Raw genomic sequence first — 24701 nt, forward strand, 5'->3', positions numbered from 1 at the left:
TACAAACGATTGTATCGTGATTTAATCAGAAACTGTTACACAGTCAAGGCAATAGAGTTAATATTAAACTGGCAGGATTTAGTAAGCTAAAGGGCCACAGTGATTATCAACAATATGTACATACAGTGGTATCAACACTGTACAAGTCCCATTGAAAGCTGGGAGATTTATAAGAGTAAAACTGTACAAAAAGGGTTTAGGCCTGGGTGCAATTCAGAAACATTTGCCTATAGTACTTAATGTTATGATAAATTGGTGCGTTTGTTTTAAATATTTGAAAACCATATTGAAATGAACCCAGGCCTGTTTTATCTCTTCATGGGAATGAATACTTCCAGTTCTTAAAAAGTCACAGGTTGTAAACGTTTAGGTACAAAACCAGAGTGTGCAGTGGAACCCGTGACTAAAGACTACTTTACAGTCATCAGCATTAGTTTAACAACACAAATACAAAAATGGTTTAGAGTTTCAAACTTTCCCTCTCAGGAATGGAGCAGCAGTAAAGTGTGGTCCTTCTATAACGTCTCCATCTGCACAGATTACAACTAACTTCAAGTGAACAGGGAAAAGCTCAAATTAGTTCCCTGGACTTTTGAAAATAAAAACGATTGCGCAAAAAACAAATCAAATATACTCTGAAATTCATCAATATTACACGTAATATAGGATTGGCAAATGTTCAAACATACTTTGTGGCTATGGTGTCAGAAGTGTGTAACACTCAAGTCTGTTCACTAAGTAGTCAGTGAAGTGGTCATGTTGTGAGCTAGCTGTCAGTGGTTCATCAACTAAAGAGCCAGTTGGTCTGATTTCAATCTGTCACCAGAGATCACGATGTCATCTGTTGCTCTTCTTGGTCCTTAAAGCAGCATCCACTACATTAGTGTCTCAAACAAAACAGTGAAATGTGTCTTTAATCTAGACTGCTTGCTTGGCTAGTATAGGCTAGTGTTGCTACTTTTAAATATTTTTGATTTTCTCTACAGAAACCCTCTCTAGAAATCTAGGGCTCATTTTGGCAACATGAGAAGCACAAGCAAGTAATATTCACTGCATTTACACAGGCACAAACAGGGCCAACGTTGTTAAAAAAACAAACACAAAAAACCAACTTTCAGTTCCTTTGAAAGCCACAGCCCCATGAGGAACTAGTCTGGTCATAGTGTCAGCAGAGAAAACCTGCTTGGAGCTGGGAACGTTCCTGGAATTAGTTTGTAGAAAGGTCTTTATCACAAAATGTATTCCCATGTTGCTCCTGTGAAACAACTGCAATTAAAACGGTTCTGATCTTCTCACAGCAAACTAAACAAATGTATCCAGTTTATATTTCCGTTTAGTGTGTAGTAAAGTTGGACTTACCCTGCCACGTTGACCTAGTCTTTTGTGCCTGTGTAAATAGTGCCTTTATGTTTGTGTTAATGTCACTCCATCTCAAAAGAGGGTGCTTTGCAGTCTGACTCACTCACAAGGCCACGATACTGTGTGAATAAATTATATAAAATTTCATTTGTTTGGCTATACACTTAATGTATACAGTTTGATGCTTGATAAATACATTATGATGCATTACTGCATAAGACTGAAGGTTGGTTGAGGATCTGAATTTAGCTGCAGCAGTGCTCATCACAGTCAGTGCGGTTTCACTTTCAGTTCATAGTAAAGTGGTTCCTCCTTCCATAGCAGAGCTCTGTCCTCAGTTCTGTTTTGCATGACTCTCTGTCAAAGGTCATTAATATCTACTGATGTATTTTTAGGATAGATAATGATTGTTTATGATATTAAAGCAGACCAAAGATTCTCATTCCTTCGATTTAAATGTAAGACATGTCAGCCTATGTTGTAGTGGGCGATTGCCTCCTGATTACATGAGATGTTTTAATGTATACTGCAAAGCATCTGCAAAGAACGTAGTGACGTCAAACAAAGACGGGTTACAATGATGCAGAAGCCTCTCATTTTATCTATGAGGGACCTATTCAACCTGTAAATGAAGACAAATGTCTTTGCTTATGCACACGGTCCATTTCTAGCAGCAAACTGTGTGTTTAGAGAAGTTGGGAGATGGTTCTTACAGAGGCCCGGAGGGTGCCAATTCGGATCTCTGATTGTTTGAAGCAGTCACGACAGCAGTGTGGGGCTCCTTCACGTTGGATTGGAGGAGCATCGCTGGAGGAGGAGGGCGTGGCAGGTGTCACAGACTCGGACTGGTTTCGGTGAGGCTGGCAGAGGGAGCTCATTGTCAGAGCAGCTGTTACAGAAAATCTCCCCACAGTTCCTACAGTGGTGCTGAAGACACAGACCGAGAGAACCACAATAACTATTCATTGTTGTGTTGGGCTTATGGGTGCAAATTAGCTTTTTTTAAGAGGACCAAATGTCTTGTTGAGTTTCTGCAAGTTGTCTCTTCAGCCATGGTGGCGGTCAATGCTGACACTAACTAGAAGTTATTTTTTTCATATAAAATGCTGTTTCTGCTGGAAACAAAGGAATTCCTGCATGTGAGATGATGATGGAGATTTGTATGTTTATATTAGTTTTTTTCTGTATGTATTGTTTATTTTATATTCATGTTTAATATGTTTGTTTTGTGTGTTTATGTATGCACATTTTGCCAAGGCAAATTCCACATAAGTGTACTTATCAATAAAACCTTTTCCGATTCTGATGGATGGAAGTTTTTTGTGTGAATGCTGATTCCGCAGAATTCACTGTATTGTTACTGTTATTTTTGACATAGTTATCTTTGACTTTTTTATCACTGTTTTCGACATACTATACTATGATTATTTTGTGACATACTATACTTTGGCATTTTTATCACTTTTTCAAAATACTATACTATGACTTTCACTTTTTTTAACATACTATGATTTTTATTTATTTTTTATTTTTTTCTTCTCGATAATACTATGACTGTTTTATCACTTTTTACAACATACTATACAATGACTTTTTTTCGACATACTATAGTATGACTTTTTTTTGACATACTATGTCTTTTTCATGAATTTTTCCTACAAACTATACTATTACTTTTTTCGACATACCTATACTATGACTTTTCTTTTTAAAAAAACCTCAAAATATTGACATTTATTTATGCAAAAAGGATGTGGATTACCAAATTCCTCACCAACATATCAGAGGCATAGACTCAAAGGTATTTCAATCGTCATGATTATTATGTGCGCCACGAGTGACTGTTTCTGGTTCAAATAAAATTATCCCAGTGCTATTTCTGACCATGTCTGGATTGGATGTGGGAACACACAGGATTGGAAAATCTCCATTTCCTATTTGTTGGTTGACTGACCTTTCGTCTTGAGATGGAGAACTCTTTCTCACACAGCTTGCAGTGGCTGGCTTCTTTGTCCTTCAACCAAACCTGACCCCCCTGCAACAACACGACACAGTAAATCTCTCTTTTACTCTAACTTTACATTATATACAGTATGTTACAGAACAGCACAACACACCTTACAACTCCAAATCAGCAGAACTAGATTTTGTTCTAGTTTTTCTCTGACTTCTCTCTGCTCTTTTACTAATATCTTATCTAACTTACCATCTAATGGCGTTTTTCCATTACATGGTTCCTGCTCGACTCGCCTCGACTCTACTCGCCTCGACGCACTGTGCGTCCGTTTTGCGCCTCAGCGTGTCTGGCCGTCATAGCGGCGCCGGAGTAAACTGCCGTGACCTAACGCGACACACACACAGAACGTCGAAGGTGTGTTTTTGTTGCCACAGCCAGAAGACACATTTTGTTTCAAATGAAGCTGGAGGCAGCAAAAATAAACACAGCTGGCTAAACTATTTAAAAATGGCGGGTTTGTTCAGGACACCCCCCTCTGTCGTTTTCACGTCACCTTTTGGTATCGGCTCAGCTCGTTTGGAGCCTCGACTGAGGTGGTACTAAAAAAAGTACCTGTTAGCAGGTACTTTTTTTCGTAATAGAAAACCAAAAAAGGCGAGTAGAGTCGAGGCGAGTCGAGCAGGTACCACGTAATGGAAAAGCGCCATTAGTGATGGAGAGGGTTTAGATTAAATACATGTTTTCCTGTTTTATTTTACCTGAAGAGCTTTGTTGGCTTCTTTGATGTCCTCAATCTTCAGTTTGGATCTGATGACAAGAAATACAGAAAAACGGAAATAAATTATTTAAAAAAAACAGTAAACAATATTAGCAAGAGGTTCTCTTTTTTTGTTTCATTCAGGAAAGCTTGTTTGGCTTCCTAAAGAACTGCAAACTTTACTTCTTTGCAAGAATGTAAATTACATGAGATTTGTTGTAAATTAGCTAAAACCTGCAAAGCTCTGGTATGGTCCTCTATGATCTGAAGAATTACATTTTTACCTGAAATTTATATGATGATGAACACAACAACTTAACTCCTATTAGAACACTTTTTTTTTTAAAGGCTATTTTTTCCTCTAAAAGACACAACATAACATACGATTTTAAAATCTTACTGAGGACATTACATTTGGGGTTAGAACATTTAACTATCTGTAAAGACAGCTTGATTTTGGTGCAGACATGTTTAATTAAAGCATACGTACTCGCTCAGTTTGGAGCCTAGTTCCTCGAGAGCTTGTTCTTGGTCCTCACAGATGGTCTTCAGCTGAATATTTTCATCCTGGAGACGATGGAACTCCTGGGGAAAATAAACACACAAAACAACAGAGGACATGCGTCAGATCAAATTAGATCCTATTCTGCAAATGCTGAGTCACACAAAGTTATGCGCGTGTAATAAATCCTACTATACAATATCACATAAATGGTACATTACTTTATCTCCTTTTTACCTTCTTTAGTCCGTTGATCTGCAGCGCCTCTGTGCTGAGCTGAGCCACCGTATCCCTCTCTCTGTCTAGATCATTTTGTAACGTCTGCCTCCACTCCCTCTCTATCTTCAGGTCCGTCTCCAGCTGCTGGCTACAAGAGCACCACGAACATGCATATACAACACCAATAACAAGAATAAAGACAACGAGACAGAGATAGGGATATAATGAGTAACAAAGTATATTAGGGCACCCTGGTTTGTATAATGTTTGTTTTAATTGTGATCTATTGGTCCTAGGTACATGAATTAGGGCTATGACAGTTCCAGTTCAAGGAAGAAAAGCTTTATCACCAACAGCTGGCTTACCATGCTACACAGTTTATGGTGTATTTACTATGTTGTGTCTCTCTCTGAGTACCACAGATTCTGTAGATTAAGTGTTCATGAACGTGTGCGCATGAGTCAAACAATCAGTCCGTCTTTGGAGGCGTTTTGCTTACAGTTGCTTTTCTCTGTGTTCGATCTGCCGCTGCAGGCTGTCGGCCTTGTTGGCAAAGTCCAACTTGAAGCGTCTGGTTCCCTCCTCGGCTGAGGTGCGGTGTCTCTCTGCCTCCTGTAATCTGCACCATTATAACCAGGGACACACTCAGGACCATGGAGAGAAAGAATTTGGGGGGGGGGGGGGTGTATGGAGGGAGAAGGAGAAAATAAACGAGGAAGACGGGAAGGAGGATGAGGGTAAGGAGGGAGATTAAGGTCTGAGGTTTCTGGATGGAACCAAGAAGGAGAGATGGCTGAGGATAAATGAAGAAGGTTGGGGGTGAAGGATGGTGTTGTAATTTTCTCTGTTACAGCACCAGAGAGGTAACTCAGACAGAGTGCAACCAGGGATGCAGAGTCGTAATGAGGGGTACAGAACAGTAAGGAATACAAAGGGTTGATGAGTCCAAATAAAGACGCTTGATGAAACAATGGGGGGGAAAGGCCTTAAAGCAACTAAATGAAAAAAAAGAAGAGGATAGCTAACTAAATGCATTATCTTAATGCTCTCTCACAGAGTGTTCTTTTTCAATGATACTTTATATATTTACAGCATTTGGAGTCTAAAAAATTATTTTTCACCCGATATTGCATAGGGAGGAACCTTTCGTAGCGTGTTTTCGGGTTTGGGATTCTGGTTTCAGGATTTTAATAATTTGTACGTCTCAGACACTTGGACAATGAGGAGGACATTACCACAACACCCTGACTCACAGCAACTGTTGATTTAGAGCTGGATTACGCCTTAAAAGCACATGTTCCTATGTCTACATGTTAACAGCACTCTGAAGGTAGCCAAAAACTCAAACCACAACCAACACTTTCAAAACATCCAACTTTATTGGTCATGGTGGTAAAAGACAGTAGTTTTGACTTTTAATCAGTTGTACTGAGTATTTATTCATCTACAAATTGAGAGGAGTTACAGTACTATGAACATGGAGTTAGAATAGGTAGAATGATTACTTCCTGATCTATCACAAAAGTCAATAAATATGCCAAGACGAGACACAACAACACATTTGTGCTCCCTTGAGAGAGGCTCCAGAGGTTTACAACTGTGTATCTACGATACTTTACACTTGGCTCAATTCTGTCTGTTCTGCAGAAACAAAGCACAGGAATTGAGCTAAAGCTGCTGGTCCCACTGAGCAGTATACATCTGCAAAACTTGACTCAACCTTACAATTTTCAGTTTAGGTAAATCTATGCAGGAAGGAGACGGGCTGCGTCTGAAATCACTCCCTTTTTACTGCAGAGTGCACTTTATTTACCCTCTGCTATTTTAAATTGTGTCTGAAGTCTGAGTGTGAAATACACTGTCCTTTATATAGCGGCCTCAAAAAATCCAACAATGGAAGGAAAAAAGTAGCATCCATGACATACAGACTACTTTCTACTAACAATCCCACAATGTAAGTTGTTACATTTTATAACGTCACCTGTCAGTGATGATGCAAAAATGACAATGGTTCATTAGTGTCCGAAATCCTAATTTACTGCTAACTATGGAGTAAACTACTGTGTGTGTATTATAAAGAGAGGCCTGATTTCAGACACAGCGAGGGTCATCACAGCCAGTCAGAAGCAGGTCAGGAGGTGCAACACATGCAGAGCAAACTGGCAATAAATTAAAAGCAGGAGGCTGCACATGCAAACTCCTGTCCGACTAAACATCTGTAGTGAACACTACTGACTGACTGTGATTAGAATGCAGGCAGCTGTAGACACAGCTGTCTATGTTGTATGGTAGTTGTCATGTTCCTGCTCGTGCTTGAGAGCTAAACAGTTTCGGCTGCAATGAGGTAAAAAAGACAGCCAAGCACAGACTCACAAGTTACTCAACAACTTCTGCAGAGCCAACATGGACACCGCTACGGGACAGTACGGAACTTATTACAGGGGAGTTCAGAAACGCATTTTTTTCCTTTATGCTGAGGGGACGGCAGTCTAAACTTTTTGGGAGAGTGGTGTCTTTAGTCACCGAATGTTATCTCTCCAGAGAGCATGTAGTTTGTCACATCACATTATTCTGCATCTTAACAGAAACCAGAACTGCAGTAAATTAAAATATTAAAGTGTCATACTGTATAAAGTGACAGCTTTTGGTTCAACGGCTGAAATATTCGCTATTTTGATATGTTTGCCATACTTTTGGCAAATGCTCCCTCCACGTCTACTGTGCGATTTGGTAGCTATGTGAAAAGTATTACCCCGTTAACATATTAAGGGAGTACACCATCTTGCATTCTTTGTGCAATTTTAGTTATTAATGGCAAAATGAATTAGATTAATCAAATATTACTAGATTTTGTGGTCGAGGGTGTATCCATTTTTCTCTTGATAAAGTCCAAAGAAATGATTAATAAACGCTAACCAGTGGCTCTAGGTGTTGCCAGAAAAAAGTAGTTGTGATATGAGCGGGAATGTCCACTATACTCATTCTAACTCGACGTGAACAACAACAACAACAACAACAACAACAACGACGACCCTATGATTACATCTCAGAGTCAACTGTCTTACTGTCAGTGTTACTGCATATAAACCGACTACTGGAGACAGAGAATGTGTAGCATTTGTATGTGTGAGTGTGTACACGCCTGAGCATGTGAATGAATAGATAAAGTAGTGTATGATTAATTCAAAGTATAACTAATGTAATATTCAGACAGTTCTCTGACCAGGACATTCAGAGGAAACCCGTTCAGCACAAACCCAGCAAAGTTGTCTGAGGAGGATTTAACTAAAGATCACCAAACATGTTGCATTGGCCTCTATGAATCCCAGCCGAAGATGAGGTTTCAGTAACTAAAGGACCAAACCAGGAATTCCAGTTCCACCTGATTCTGTGGTTGCTATCAGGCCTTTAAACCATCTGAATATTGTGTGCAAAAAAACACAAGTTAAATCTGTTTATTCATTCAGTCATAAGCAATTGTGTGTCTGCATGGGTGGTGCATGTTTGTCCTCAGAAGGAAATGTCCTTGACTAGCTTGTACTGGTGCTCTGTGTCTGTGCTGGCACACTTAACAAATGACATAGCAAGCGTTCTGGTCTGACTTAGCAGATCCTTATCACTGCACAGAGGCACAGGGATAAAATCAAGAAAAACAATGAAACATGGTTTCAAGGGAGCAAAACGCATGGACGGATGATTGAATGGATGGTTAAAAGAGACAAACAGAAGGGAGGAAAGAAGGAGGGAATAAAGTAAGAAAGGAAGGAAGAAAGGATGTCAATACATCAGTATTCTGTGGCATTCAGTGGCCCCGGTTACAATAAACACTTTAAGTGACTTTTAACATCACAAGCACAGCAGTAAGAGTAAATAAAAGGCATTAAAACACAGACATCTGATTTCAGACTGCCACTGTCATCAGATTTCTTCAGTCTTGATATATTTACCTCCACAGTAAGCGTATGAGTAATGAAAAAAGGTGGGAAGGAGAAACACGGAAAGGTAATGTGGACGGATAGATGAATATACAGTAACTAGATCAGACAAAAAGTGTAGTGTTTTAGGTGCAGCGTGCACAGAAGTATACTATCAAGATGAGCGACGTAAGCCTGATGTCTCTTAGGTAGACACCATGTTAAATTCTGAGGGGGAGGTTTATCCATCTTAACTTTTTCATTTGATTTCCACCTACAACAACACAAAACTCCCACTGAAAATAACAAATGTAACTGGGGTCTGTGTCCTTCTAGCATACTGCCCATACACCTTTAGAGCAGCAAAAAACATTCACAACAAATCACAAATAGGATGGAACAGATTTAAACCAATGGGAGAGAGGAGGGGAGGGATGGACTGTGTTGCCTGGTAGACAATGAGGTGAGGAGGGATCATAAGGCACCAATGAACCAGCAGGTCTCATGATGACTAATATGGAATTAAGAAGCATTATACAATGTGGTGCACTGGAGACCAAGAGGACTGCAGAGTTTCCCTAAGGAAATAGTTTGGTAAATCCTGACGTATCTCGTCTTGTAATCAGTTAAGTTAGCAGGTGATGGCCTAAACAATAGCATTCAATACACAGTATAGCATTTGCTGTATGAAATTGTAATTCTGCTCTTTTCTCCTGAAGGTTAATGTTTCATTTCATAGACGTGTTAAATGTGTATGATGTTTTGATGTAAGTGGAGGTTGTCTTTATTTCAGGTGCCCTGAAACCCTGCATTGGTACAGCGACTTCAAGCTTATTTTTTGGTAATTTTTAGTAAAATTAAATAAAATTGAATCTCTAGTGCATGTAAAAGCTTTGTAGCGTAAATTTAAGCAACTTTTGTATGAAGAACAAAACTTGGATAATGCTAAATCACGCTTAAAACATGACATGTTTCTTGTTTCCCAAAATGTTTGACATTCACTGGACAATAGCAATGTGCAATTTTAATTCAACTTTTGACAGTGTGTTTATGCTGAATAAATTTAACATGCAAACACTTTTTAATGTATCCATTTGCCATTTCATGAAAAGGTTGTGGGCCGCCTTCACGAACATAAAAATGAATTAATACAGTACACCTAATAAATAAAACCTTATACATCTTCAGGGCAAATAGAAAATGGAGCTACTTCACATAACAAAGATCATGTATTTGATTTGTTGTAGACTGCCATCTAGTAACCAATTACATCACAAAAGTGGGACTCAGCTCAACCGATGACAAAGACTTATCAATCCCATCACATGTCGTAATGTCAGGTAAAACCCTGATCATATCACTTCCTTTTATAAGGTTTTGTACTGTGGAACATTTTGTGTTTGCAGGACACACAGAAGAGAAATAAGCCAGTTTGGAGGAGACAAGGATTACAACCTCCCAACCAATTGCCTACAAGAAACCCTGAAACAGTGATGAGGAAGCAGACTCAATTTTCTCCATGTTTTCCCCCAGTTCTTTATGGTGTAGCTTCAAACTACACCATGCAGAACTATTAATAACTATGCTATGAACTTTTAGTAATCAATAAAAACAACATCATCATCTGGTCTAGAAAAATGACGTTTGGCAACTGTGGACTGGGAACTAGTTCTTTGTTTGTGATTCCTTATTTTATTTTAGTTCAATGTTAAGAGTCTCAGGGACGTCAAACTTACTTTGCTAAAGTAGGATTATGGATGTTTTGGTAAAGCAAAGAAAGACTGCAGTTTTTAACAGAACAGCAGAGAAGATTGAAGGAGGGAATGAGGCGACACATGGGACAAAGTGATTTTCCTGTTTTGATTAGTGCGTGCTCCTTTACAGGCAGCGTAGCTTACCTTTGCTCCAGCTGCTTCATGGTGGCAGTGATCTGATTGGTCTTCTCCTCCAGACGAGTGATCACGTCGTTCTTCTTCTTCATCTCCTCATCAGATGACTAACAAATGAGAATGAGTCATAAGTAATAATTACAGTATGTGTGCTGTGTATGATTAGAGAACAAGTACAACCAGGTGAGGATGTGCTTGTTTGTACCTGCATCTTCTGGTACATCTCTACATTGATAACTTTGACTTCATCCAGTTGATGTCTCAGTCCGATCAGTGTGTCCTGTTGATGAAAAACAAAGACTTCAGTTGTGTTCAGATCCTGTGTTGACTGTCCTGGTCACGCTGTCACATGACTGTTTCTAGTTTCCTGCAGCAGTTCCACTGTAATTTAGCATGCTCTTCTTTCATTACATTTTCATTCATCCTTTCATGTTTTTTTATGTGTGTATCTATTCATCCTCTCAAAATGATTTATTCACTGGGGGTCTGTACAAAATTAAACTCAGGACTACATACATACATACATACATACATAGTAAAACAATTCTTTGGAGATTAGTCATATTCTAGGGGTGGGGGAAAGAATCGATACAGCACAGTATCGTAATATTTTCTGTGGCAATACTATATCGATACACAGAGGCCAAGTATCGGTCTATTATTATATATGTGTTGGTCAGTTTGTCTGCTTGACAATCCCATTTTGCAGCAATAAAAATTAAGCGAGACAAACAAACAGAGAAATGTATCTTTTTAGATAAAACTGATGTTGACAAAGTTTCCTTTTGGGGACATCATTTGAAATTGGGAAAAAGGTAATAAATTGCAATATATATCGCAGAATATTGCAATATGTTTAAAATCGCAATAGTATCGTATCATGACATTAGTATGTGATGATATCGTATCGTGAGGCCTCTGGTGATTCCCACCCCTATCATATTCATGTGTAAATATATTTAGGGCCAACTGTAAAGTATGTCACGATGCATGATACAAATATTCCCATGTCACATGGCCCCATGGTCTTGTGATGATGATGGTGCTGACCATACTGTCCAGTCTGACAGCAGATTCACCTCATGTTGTTTTTAATGATCCCAGCAGCCTCCTTACAAAGCTGTGGTGATGATGCTGCTGCCATGGCAGCTACTGTATGTCACAGCTTGGTTACAAATGTCAGCTGGTGGTGTTTATGTAGCAGAGTTCACATGTTGGTGGTGAAAGGCCCGACGCTGGCAGGGCTGCCAGAGAGAAACGGGTACAGGAGCTGGCAAGATGTTACTGCTCCATGTGAGCAATTACAGGCTGGTGCTAGATTTTTAGTTTGTGCCTCTATCATGTGCTCTCTATCTCACTGTGATAAAATTATGTCTGAAGAGCAAACCACGTCGTTCTTCGGATCATTGTTTTATTATTGGAGTCTGAATGTATATCTCAAATATTACTGATTGAAAATGTTTTCATCAATTTCCGGTGTTTGCATTGATTAAATCTCACCATTGACAAATCCCATTATATGCAAGTCATACGTTAATCCATGTCTCTTTGTACATTGTTTAATCTTCATGTCTTGTGATTTTTCTATTTGCATTTATGTATTCATTGTAAGTCATTCTGGATAATACTGAATACAATTAAATGTCTTTTATTTTAAAGTCTTTTCTTCTGTGTATATTTTTTCTACTTTCAGCTCGAGATATTTTGTAAATAAATCAGTGCGCAAAAAGGAAGATAGAGTGCTTACCTGTTTTTCATGAATATCTTTTTCCAGAAGTTTCATGGCCATCTCCATTTCCTGTTTCATCGACACCTGTACTAACAGCTCAGTTTCCACATCCTGAACGTAAACCACATACATGTATATAATCTGTTATTATGCTGTTAGCTTGTATATTTTACAGATTGTATACACACACAAGCAGTCAGAGTCTGACCTGTCTGAGCTGACACTCCTCCTTCAGTTGCCTTTGAGCCTCGCTGTACATCTCATCCAAACCCTGACGTGACTGTTTGTATGTATCTCTCTCCACTGACGCATCACCTTGGGTTACCTAAATAAATAACATCAATGGGATGAACATGTCAGCCATATCATGCAACAATTTGGAGTCAGAACTGGTAATAATTGTTGGAACATTTAGGGCTAGATCTACAGTTTTGGCTTCGGTTTTGGCTACAGCGAAAACCAAATCAATGTTTCCTTGTGTTTTAAGACAGCAATATATTTTTGGGGTTGTGCATGTGTGACTGTGTACCTCTAAATGTTGTTGTGTCTTCATCAGAATAAGGCTGTTTTCACTCCTCAGCTGCTGGTTTTCTTCCTGCAGTTTGATGATGTTGTTCTTGGCTATGGCTAACTGCACACACAAAGGTGGACATGTAAGACACCGAATAATTCAGTTGGTCACCAAGAACAGTTTGACAATATTGCTTACACTGACAATGTGATTTCATCGAAACCTATTAGGCTTAATCTTAGGGCGCTTCACACCTGTAGTTCGTTTGCTTTGGTCCGAATCAGCTGGTGAGTTAGTAAACTTGGAGCAATTTGCCCTCAGTCGGTTTGGTTTGGGTACCAAAATGCGTCATTACAAATCAGGCAAGAACGTCCAGCCCTCTTATTGGTCGGATATGTCTGGGGGCGGGAGCAAGAAAGTAAATACAGGAAGAAGATCCTGTATTCTGGTCTAGTGGTCAAACCAGCTCATTTCATTAAAATTATCAGACATTGTTTCGCAAGAAACGTTACTACATCTGCTCTGGTCACCGAGACTTCACTCTGCTCTGCCGGCGTCTGTCTCCAATTTTAGCGGCAGCTGGTTTGACCACGGAGATACGAGTGACGGACGGCAAGCTTGACTGCAGTCCATTTCTGTGATAGAAACACTGCAAGCTGCTACAGTTTGATGCTCTGCTGCATCGCAGATTGCTAAACACACCTGACTACAGGAGACATTAGCTCAGACTTGCAGAGTACATATAGTTGGTGCGGTTCGAGTACGGCTCACGTTCTCACCACAAACGAACCGTTCCAGAGTTTGATTGAAAGCGTACCGAGACCACCTCTTCAAGCAGGTCTCGGTACGCTTTTTTGGTCCGTTTTTGGTGCGCACCAGAGTTCGATTGCCGCGTTCTCACCTGCTCAAAGGCTGTCGGTGTGAAAACGCCCTAAGATTACTTAACATGTAACAGACAAAGCCGGTAGATCCAGTCATGATGTAGAGACGTGCAGGTTAAAGTGCTGACTTTCACCTTTAGTTTAAATCTAATACACAGATATTTTGAGTGTGGGTCTCACCTCCTCTATGAGTTTAGAGTTGGACTTCTCTAGAGAGTCCACTCTGCCCTGAAGACCATGAACTGTAGAGCTAGACATACAAACACACACAGACACAGAAAGTATAATCAACTTCTGTTCATTTTGAGTACCACTGATTTCATCGTGCCAACATTTTCTCAGGCTATCAGAATGGGATTGTAGTAGTTGTGTTACAATTCAGAACTGATGTGGTAAAATGTGTAACTTAAACTGAGGTTTTCCTTATTTTGATTAGATACAGCACAATGGAGAACAACTGTGACCTGTGAGATCTGTCATCATGTTTTTAGGTTTAATGGCATTCACAGGTTTAGAGGACTGAAGCGTCTCATCACAGACTTGAATTTGACCTTTAATAGCCCTATAATTAGCTCTTTAAAAAGGTGCACTATGAGTTCCTGCATGGTTTCAGCGCGATTTCATTTTTGTCTCAAATCGTAGGCATCTCTCCTTGATCTGCTAGCTGCCTGCCCCCTGAATACACTGTGAAAAAGCCCGGTCTCGGGAGACAACACAGGGGTCGTAAACGTCAAACAAACACTAGAGGCACAGGCTGTACGATTTGAGACAAAAATGAAATCGCGCTAAAACCATGCAGGAACTCATAGTGCACCTTTAACAGCTGCAAACCTATAATTCCATTTAAGACAGCAGATCAATCATCTTAATTTAGATGAGATACTGGGTTTGTAAGAAAAAGAAAAAAACTGAAAGAGGAAGTGTCACTGACAGTTTGTGCTTTAATGAGTCTGTCTGTAGGAACAGATGGACAGAGTTGCACTTCTGAAACAACCAGACTGCTTCAAACTGAAAGTGACTGAATGCTGGATCTATTTTAACCTGCAATCTGTCTTCTGCCTTTGATTCATGTATTATAACAATGCTCAAACATCAGACAATCAACAGATGTAAAACAAAATTGTGAGCTAGAAATCAGGTAGAACGACTGAATGACTGTTCAGGTACAAAAAATACACAGAATTTCCTTGAACTTCTTTGAAGTTCATAAAACTATCATCTCCAGGGATTCTGTGGAAGACGCTGCAGACACGATTTCTAATAAAACACAATTCTTTATTCTTGTCTTACTTGAGTTGTCGGTTCAGTTCCTCGACGTAGTTCTTCTGATCCAAGATGGATGCTATCTGGCTATTCCTGTTGCACCAGAAACAGATATAAAACAGAGCTCTGCATCACATTTGGGGGGCCTAAGAGACCCAGTGTATTAAATACAGTGGAGAGACAATAAAAGACCATACCTCTCTTCACTCCTGTAATCATCAATGTCATTCTTCAAGTACATGGAGAAGTCGATCACCCCAACCTCAAATAAGACAATAAATAAACTAGCATCACTCAAAAGGAAGCCTATTCTGAAAAGAAATGATTGCACAGACATAGATTTGATGAGATGAGTCATGCCTTAAGTAGTTGCAAGCCACCAGAACATCCACAAGAATTAAGGATGTTTACAATTATGTGGTTAATTAAAACTCACACAAGACAAACAAAATGCTTAGTGTAAAAGTGATAGCATGCAGTTAATATCCAATGCATTTACTAATAGCGCTAATTTGTCTGTTAACCACACACATAGAAACTACCTCAGTCCACCATTAAGTTACAGTCTAAAGAAACCTTCAAGTGTCAATACATCATTAAAAAGCAGCAGAGCTGGAACATAGTAGTTTAAAAACTTAGTCAATCGACAGAAAAATAAATAATTAGCAACTATTTTGATAACCAATATTGTTTAAAAAAATAAATAAAAATTAAGCAAAAGTAATGAAAAAAAAATTTGGTTCCAGCCTCTCAAATGTGAGGATTTCGTGCTGTGCTTTGTTTTATAATTGTAAACTGATATCTTTGCTAAACTGATTGTTTCACTATTTGTTGACATCGTATAGTCTAATGACTGAAAAAATAATCGCCTAATTATTGATTAATCAATAATGAAAATAATCGTTAGTTGCAGCCTTTGAAAGTAGAAACCAAATATTTTTTTATCTTGAATTAATTTTATCATCTTGGCTTCAGGAATGGAATCAGACCTCATTTACAACTGCCATTAAATGTACAATCTGTGTGTGGTACTCTGTGTCATTTTGGGATCAGAAAACAGGATCTAAAACAACATCAAACCATTCCAGATCACTTCATGTTACAAGTATCTCGGCCAAGTTCAGTCAGCTGTGAACACAGTCTGAACAGGGTGTATGCATTAGTGAGAAAAGGTGTTTGCACTCAGGACAAAGTCACCACTCGGAGTAGAAACATGACACCACAACGTCTGCTCTCCATCTGCCTGATACCAAGATAACGTGACAAAACATTTCTTGTCTTATTTTTTGTTGACATAAGACATACATTTATTTTCTGCTTATTATGCCGCAAGTAGAAAATTAGATCAGATTTTAGAGAGAACAGAAAGGAGAGTAGAACGCATATCAGCTGTACACCGGCTGTAATGCAGGCTGAGGCAGGTCATCAGATGTTTTTTATACCCACACTAAGGCAACTCAATGTCTGGTGCAAATGTGTTTTTTTCAGTCAAATGGTCTAAATATTAGGCTCTTTAACACAGATTTTACGCAATATTGCTGTAAACAAGATCCGCCGTTATGCCGGTTTTGCTATTTTCACACTGAACCAAAGAATGGCGGCATAATTCCACCTGACCCAATTGTGTGATTTTAGATAGCATTCTGCACTTCCGGATGCAAAAGAGGCATGTCCTGTAACACAACACAGACGGCGTTGTGTGTGTGTGTGTGTGTGTGTGTGTGTGTGTGTGTGTGTGTGTGTGTGAGTGTGTGTGTGTGTGTGTGTGTGTGTGTGTGTGTTCGTTCGACCATGCCGGCTGTCCCTTTTACACAGACGTTGACTCAGCTCTACCTCAGCTGCCAACCTAACAGCGGAATAACTCTGTCCCCCCATTCCGTGTTCGTACCTTTTATACAAAACAGCGAGGCGGAATAACGGTGCAACAAATCCTGGCTTGAACAGGCTGTGTGAAAGGGGCTACTGTCGCAGAGCAGTGGTTACCTGAGAGTCCAGGTCCTCGCCTTTGACACACAGGTTAGCATCGATGACATTCAGGCCCACCAGCAGGCCCACTATCACGGCTCCCTCCTCCTCCAGCATCAGCGCTGAATTCTCATAGAAATCACTGTGGAGGAAGATACAAGAGATTCCCAAACACTTAAGGGAGATCTGTTAAAAGCAAAAAGGGAGGGGCTTTATTTTTTGTAACATTTTAGCTATGTAGTGTTATTACTGTGGATGTGAAAAACCTTTGGTGTAAGTACAAGGCAAGCTGTAATTTTTTATTTAAATTATTTTCAGGGAATTAAGAGCAATGTTAACTGCTGGATTTGTGCACAGGAATCTCATTAATTGCTGAATATTTTTTATTAATTTAAATATTATTTTATTAGTATTATAAATTAATTTATTTTTAAAGGTAGCCAAACATATTTCGTTATTACCTGAATTTTTTTTGTTAATAATAAATATCTAGAATATCGCCCTAAATCAAGAATTGTTTGGATTTAGTGTTCATAGTTATATTAGTTGTAATTAAATGTACCTGTTGCTATATGTGTGTGTACCTGAGCAGGTCTTTTCTGGTGATGAGGAGTCGCAGGTAGTCGGCCAGCCGTTTCTGCATGAGAGCCAGACGCAACCAAGCTCTGGCCCTGCCTAATGGAGTCCTGGAAAAACACACACCACACACACACACACACACACACACACACACACACACACACACACACACACACACACACACACACACACACACACACACACACACACACACACACACACACACCACTTAGGTTATAGTTTTGAAGATCTAAGGCCAGTGGTGCTGGACATTGTTCATGGCTCTAGAGTGCGACCATTTTGGTCGCACATGCGACCAAAATTTGTAAGGGTGCAACTAAGATTTTTCCTAGGTCGCACCGGTGCACCTAACGTCCTCACATCCGCTGCCTCTCCACGAACGAAGCAATGTCGTTTATATCGATATGGTTTAATGTTGCGTTACATGACCCATTCCTTCTGTAAAGCCGTGCCTGTGTTTGGATCGCTCCTCCGCGAACCCCCCCCCCCATTCACTCACACACGGCTCCCCTGCAACATGCAAACAGACACAGCGCCGCCGGTCCAAACTGCTGACATTTGTCTACAGTTTTAATTGTTATTAACACAGCTATATATTGTTAAGTATGAGAGGGAAACCTGTATTGCTACCAGTGTTTCCGCTGGTAACTCTCTGTTATTGCGGCCGCCACGGCGAAAAACACATTCCAAGTTATTAAATGCAACTAACTTCAGTTGAGTAATAGCGTGAGATGGAGCCTGCTGGACCTGGGCGAGAGATGGCCAGAATATCATAGTTCATAAAAATGCAGCGCCGTGACGACAGACATTTCATAGCCTACACAAGACGTGTGTAACGCCGCTGACCCGCCAAAGCGCATTCGACCTGTGCTGGACCCATTCATAATGAGTCAGCCGTCACTCTGTGAGTAGCATACGCTTCAGTCCATCGCACTCCCCCACGCTCTGTTTTATTTATTTATTTATTTTTAAAGATTTCGGGCTTTATTTTGATAGGAAAGCTGAAGACACGAAAGGGGAGAGAGAGGGGGGAATGACATGCAGGAGAGGGCCGCAGGTCGGAGTCGAACCTCTATATATACCAACTGAGCTAACCGGGCGTCCTCTCTCTCTCTCTTTTAATCAGTCTGTTATTGTTGTTGAAAACAAGTAAAGAAGCTTTCTCAGATATATATATATATATATTTTTTTTTAATATATCCTAAGCTATTTATTTCAGATAACTTTCTGAATGTGTTGCAGATGTATATTTTCAAACTGGTAAAGGAAACCCTGTCTTTGCATTTTATTTTAATCACAATCTGTTTTAATAAAAGAGCTTGTGAAAAGTGGCTTTGACTTAAAACTGAACATTTAGCCCACTTGGTAAAAAAATACAGCGCTATATCCCCATTCAGCGTTAACGGCGACGCAAGGAAAGATTTGGGTGCACCTAAATTTTGTGCTGGTGCACCTAAATAAAAAAAGTTAGGCGCACCAGTGCAACCAAGGCAAAAAGTTAGTCTGGAGCCCTGTTGTCATATTGATATTTGGCTGCATCTTAGTTTTATTGTTTGGATCTAATTAGGTTCTTTTATGTGATGTGTTTATTGCAGTTTACATTTAACATGGGCTCATCTAATTAACTGTTCCCTCTTTTCAAGACTTCAATCTGACTAGACAACCATGTTTCATTTTGCGTCTGTGTCATCTCACTGACTAAAACTGTGTTTTTAATGCGTAACATTATTCTAGAGAGAAAAAAGTTTGCACTGTCCTAGTTAGTGTTGCAAAACACACTGCTCTGCTACATCTCCGTTGGTCTGACTCAGCACCACCAAAGGAAACACACTCTGTTCTCCATCTAAAACAACACAACTGTTCCCCATTTTGCTGGATCCGATGAGACCTGAATATTACTTGATTTTAGGCTAGAAGCTCTGGTATGTAGTGACTGATAACTGAATAACAAAGTAAAGCATGACATGGAAATCATGTGCATGAATGAGAAAACAAACAAAAAGGCTGATTACACAATAAGCCAAATTTATTGCCAAAAACTGACAGTATAATGACTACTTCAAACTCAGTTTTAACTCTGAGTCTGACTTCATTTGGAAAATGTGTCTAGACAAAAGAATAATAAAGACAGACAAATAGGGAGAAGTGAGGCAGCAGGGAGAGGAAAGGTGAAGTAAAAGTAAATCACACTCAGGTATTTCCCTGCTCTGGCTCACGTCACATTCTATTGCCACGCTGAGGCGGTACTAAAATCTGCAATGGCAAAAGGACGCACAGTGAGGCGAGTCGAGCAGGTACCATGTAATGGAAAAACGCCATTAGTGTGTTGTTGTGTTGTGGCTCATGTTCCTCCAGCATGATTTTAGGTTAAGTTCTGCGTGAGCACAGGTGTGCATACATAAATGTACTCCTTACTTAAGTCCAGGCAGGTCTCGTACAGAGGCGGAGATCTCTGCTGCTTCAGGACACAGTTTCTCCACCAGCTCCAGAGGACCCCACAGAGACTTGTTAAAGCCCAGAAAGGACTTCTTCACTGTACACAAGAGAGAAAGAGACTATGAAACACTATGAAAATCTGAGAATGACGTATTTTATGTGGGAGGCAAACAAACACAATTGCGCATCGCATTTCAATAAGTTGGGAGGTTCCTCTTACCTCTGAGGCCATGTTTAAGGCAGTGCTCCATGACAACAAAGAACTGCTGGAGGGGTGGGTAGTCAGAGTCCAGAGTTCTTCCGAAGCTCAGAGCCGACTCGATCAGCCCTTTAATACTCAGCTTGGCCATGTTCAGCAGGTTGGCTCGCTCCATGGCCATGGGGTCTCGCACAGCTGCAGGACAAAAGCCACACACAAACACTTAACTTAAAATACGCTTAAAATTCTCCCGTCAGGATTTTAAGGATGGTCTCACAATGTCTACAAATGATCATTATCTCTACATGGTAGAGACTTTTTTTTTTTATTGTACAGAAAAGTTGACTGAAATTGATGTTGACTCGATAACATTATTCAAATTAGTGATGTGTAATCATTTGGTTATCATAAGAATACTATGTGGAGTTTAATTTGGGTACAGTGGGTTAATTTGTAGAGTGTAAAACAATTGCAATTCAAATGTTTTACAGTGACAATACAACTGCTGCATAATAAAAAACACAGTATTTAACAGAACATCAATACATTATTCCTTTAATTACATATAGAATGCATATACAAATGAACTGCTCAGAAGGGCTTATGACTATCTAACCCAGTTATTATACCTTGCACACATACCAAAAGTCAAGTTTATTTCACCCATAAAAATAGAAATTACAGTGCTCATACCCGCCTAATACAATACAATAAATACAATATAATACAATACAAAATTTATAAAAATGTACATTTCAAGTGGTTGTTGTGCTGTCTGATAGTCTGAGGTATAAAAGAGAGAGCATACCGCTTAGTTCGTGTCACGGGAGGCCTTAGACTACCACTACGTTCCATAACTCTGCCCTTCAAATTACCATGAAGAGGGTGACCCGGGTCCCTCGTTATTTTCTGTGTCATTTTTGTCAGACGGATGTCATATACTTGATCCACTGTATTTAACTCTCCTACCATTTTTCCAGCCCTTTTAGTCACTCTATCAATCCTGGCCTTCTCGGTTATCCCAGCATTCCCACCCCAACTCACCACACAGTAACTCCAAACACTACATATCACTGACATAAAAAACATTCTCACCACATCTGTATTCACCTTAAAAGGACTGCAACTTCCTCATACAGCATACACGTGGACTTAATTTTTTCATCAGTAAGTCAACATGATCTGACCATGTTAGCCGATCATTAAAAACAATGCCCAAATACTTGTATGTGTTCACCCTTTCTAGCTACTACTGAACCTTTCTTTTCCACTGCCTCAGTTGTCATCTTATTTCTCCTGTAATCAATTACTAATTCTTTAGTTTTCTTAACATTGAGTTCTAGGAAATGAGTGTCACAAAAATCAACAAAAGCTGTTATCTCATTTTGATAGTGACTATAGTCATCATTTTCAATTAACCCAATGAGCGCTGTGTCGTCAGCAAATTTAACAACTTGACAGCTTGCCTGCTGTGGACGGTAGTCTACAGTGTAAATGGTAAAAAGAAAGGGTGATAAAACAGTTCCCTGAGGTGACCCTGTGTTTGTCATGATCTTGTCTGACTTAACTTTTGAGTTTAGCTTGACAAATTGAGACCTGTTCTCTTAGAAATTTAGAATGAAAGAAATAAATACACCTGGAACCTTCATCATTAAAAGCTTATTTACTATGATGTGTGGTTGTATCGTATTAAATGCTGAGCTAAAATCATAATACAGAATCCTCACACACCGTCCCTCTGCATCTAGGTGAGCATAGACACTGTCCAATTTACAGACAATAGCATCCTCTGCCCCTCCCTTTCTGATAAGCAAATTGGCAGGGGTCAAGATAATGCTCTACACGAGGCTTCAGACTATTTAACACAATTTTCTCACATACCTTCATAGCTATGGAGGTTAGAGCCACTGGTCTTAGATCATTCATATCTAAGACCCCCATTCATGAGGGATACAACTGAGTCAGCCAGGTTAATGTCTTACAACTTGTCATTACCAGAAACATGCTCACTAGGGATGTACAGTAAATGTTACCTAAGTGGTTTGAAGGCAGAATCCACCCTAAAAACAGAATGCTCATTTGCATTTCTGTGTCAGGTCAGAGGAGCCACACAAATCATCAGATAAAAAGTATTTAAAAAAAAAAAAAAACAAGTAGAAGAAGAGTCCACCCTATCTGATCAGAATGTATATATGTGAACAAAAGTATAATCACTCTTTCAAACCTGAAAATTATTATTTAGCTTGGAAATGTTTTTTTTAGACACAAAAATACATGGTATTAAACATTTACATTATAGACAAACTCCAAAACCTGAGACTATAACCTCCCACAGAGCTATGCTTTTAAATGACCTACACATGGACCCCTGGGTTAATGTGTAGCCAAACACCAGAGCAGGACAGAATAATGTCAGGTGAAAAAGTGCACAGATGTTGCTTAGCAATGTAAAAGAGCTTTAATTGCCCCCGCAGGTTGGCCCAGAGGCAAAGATGCTGACAAATCAACAGATGATTTCTTGGGAGCAGCAAGACTTGTGCCCTTAAGCGGTGAGCCCTGAGGATATGAGGAAAAAACCGTAACCCTTTGACTGCCTGTCTCACCATGTGACTTCTACTAAAGTGCTTCAATCGCTGATGATATAAAAAAAAAAAAGCTACAACACCAACATGTCTGGATGTTTAAGTGGTGATTTAAGTTTTAATGCAATTAATGGAGATTTAAAACTGTCCTTAAAAAGGTCAATCTCCTACATTAATTTCCAGTGTTCTGGTTAAAAGAAAAGAAAAACAAACAGTCGAACAATCAGGAAGTCTTGTTGCACCGAATGCCTGAAAAGACGGTTTAGTTGTTTCAAATTATTTTATACATAATTCAAATACACATCTGTATGGACACCTGAAATGTGTCACAAACTAAATATAGTTGTGAGTGTGTGGAGACTACTGAAAGAGACACTGGCTGATGGGCACACTGAAATCTGCTAAAACGAGAGAAAATGTGCTCGACAGAAAATTAGGTAGCAAATATTATGAACCAATTTAATAGTATGATTCACTTGTCAAGCAAAAATGCCAGGTTCCACCTTCCTAAATGTGATTATTTGCTGCTTTTCTGTGTTTTATGTAATGGGGTTTTGGACTATGAGTCAGACCAAACAAGATATTTATATCTATCACTGGAAAATTGTGATAGACATTTTACAGACAAATTAATTGATTAAACGAGAAAATAATCATATTCTACGAAGTTACTGACCTTGTAGTACTGTCAAGGCAGCAGCAATATATATATAACACAAAATCCACAAACAGTCCATGCACTAAGCATGGCGATAACCCCCCAAGGAAAACAATTGCAAAATCCATTTGCAGCAGAGCAGCATGTGATGCTTTGGGCAGTTAAGTTGTGCACAGCTCCAGTACCACTGCTAACACTAACGAATGAGGACGTACCATCAAAGCATGAGACCAGCACTGATCTATGAAAAATCAATTGGCCACACACACAGGGTGATGATGAGGTAATGTAAGATATGAAAGAGAAAGGAGGAGATGTACCAGCTAGGATTGTCACACTGGTACATCTGCACACCAGCTGGAACTATTAACTGTGCTCCATTAGCAGCTGACTGAATGATTGATTGTTCCTGAAGACATGAGGACTGCTTTGTGTAAAGAGACTGATAAGCACAGTTAGGTTAAGTCACATTTCCTCATGTGTCCCTAAAACAATCAGTTACTGAGTGTCTTCAAACTGAGTTATTATAACCAGACACTCCCTTCATAAGCCTCACGACCCCTAACGCTGATAATACTTTACCTTGCACTGTCCAGTCCCCGGGCAGAGACGTCCTGTGCTCCGACACTTTGGGCAGGACGTGAATGCTTCCTGAAATGGTCTCGGATGCTTTCCTGGCCAACGCGAAGATAGGAGCCTGCCATCGCCCGTCTCCTCCACCACCACCACCACCACCGACTCCTCCTCTCATCGTGCTGCTACTGTTAGCTTTAACCCCAACACCAGATTTCTCCTCCTGCAGCCTCAAAATCCCAAACACCTGAACTTTCTCCTTGCTGCTGTCCGCTTCAGACAGAGCCAGGTCGTGCTCTGCGGGCGATGCCATGTTCATGTACCTCTGAAATTATTATAGCTGGTGCTGGTCGGTACGAAAACAGCCAAATTCATACGGTTTGCTAACCGTTAGCGAACTAGCTCTGATGTACAATTCACTCGGCGACCATTATGACAACCGTAGCATAAAAATACATGTGATACCACCGGCCAAAGCAATGACAGGTCTGGCTAGAATTAACAATCAACCGTCGTAACGTTACCGGACTGTAAACTGTAGGCGTCGGTCTACATGGTGAACGTTGGCAACGGCGGCGACAGCGCGGACAACTACTGCTTGGGATACAAGTATATTCCGTACATCGTGGTGTTGTAGAGATTTGTTTACAGCCAGCAGACCTAACCGACAGTTGGCTTCTGATAGTCCCGCTGCACCCTCCGGAGGG

At 39.8% G+C, this 24701-nt stretch overlaps 1 protein-coding gene across 2 annotated transcripts; it reads right to left on the bottom strand.

Moving 5' to 3' along the window:
- rufy2 (RUN and FYVE domain containing 2) lies at positions 1-24701 on the bottom strand. 2 transcript variants are annotated; one of them, XM_078250819.1, is made up of 19 exons: positions 24004-24701; positions 20203-20376; positions 19962-20079; positions 17531-17632; positions 16965-17088; positions 15179-15243; positions 15009-15074; positions 13899-13968; positions 12856-12957; positions 12535-12651; positions 12345-12437; positions 10803-10877; positions 10607-10704; positions 5294-5413; positions 4813-4942; positions 4564-4658; positions 4075-4123; positions 3314-3394; positions 1-2286 (listed from the first exon to the last, which is right to left on the bottom strand). In XM_078250819.1, exons 1-19 carry the CDS (start codon positions 24311-24313, stop codon positions 2143-2145), a joined length of 2133 nt encoding a protein of 710 aa, XP_078106945.1. In that variant the 5' UTR covers positions 24314-24701; the 3' UTR covers positions 1-2142. The 2 variants fall into 2 exon arrangements, with proteins under 2 accessions (XP_078106945.1, XP_078106954.1); XM_078250828.1 differs by lacking the exons at positions 1-2286; positions 3314-3394; positions 4075-4123; ... (1 more) ...; positions 4813-4942; positions 5294-5413 and adding an exon at positions 5449-8413.

Source organism: Sander vitreus, chromosome 1, assembly GCF_031162955.1.
Source record: "Sander vitreus isolate 19-12246 chromosome 1, sanVit1, whole genome shotgun sequence".
In the NCBI taxonomy this organism is placed as follows: domain Eukaryota; kingdom Metazoa; phylum Chordata; class Actinopteri; order Perciformes; family Percidae; genus Sander; species Sander vitreus.

Excerpts from the sequence above, each read along its gene's own strand:
- rufy2 (XM_078250819.1), bottom strand. The coding sequence starts at position 24,313 with ATGAACATGGCATCGCCCGCAGAGCACGACCTGGCTCTGTCTGAAGCG. Across the intron at positions 12,438-12,534 it reads AGGAGTGTCAGCTCAGACAG|GATGTGGAAACTGAGCTGTT; the intron begins GTCAGACTCTGA and ends GTTTACGTTCAG. Across the intron at positions 4,659-4,812 it reads AGATCAACGGACTAAAGAAG|GAGTTCCATCGTCTCCAGGA; the intron begins GTAAAAAGGAGA and ends TATTTTCCCCAG.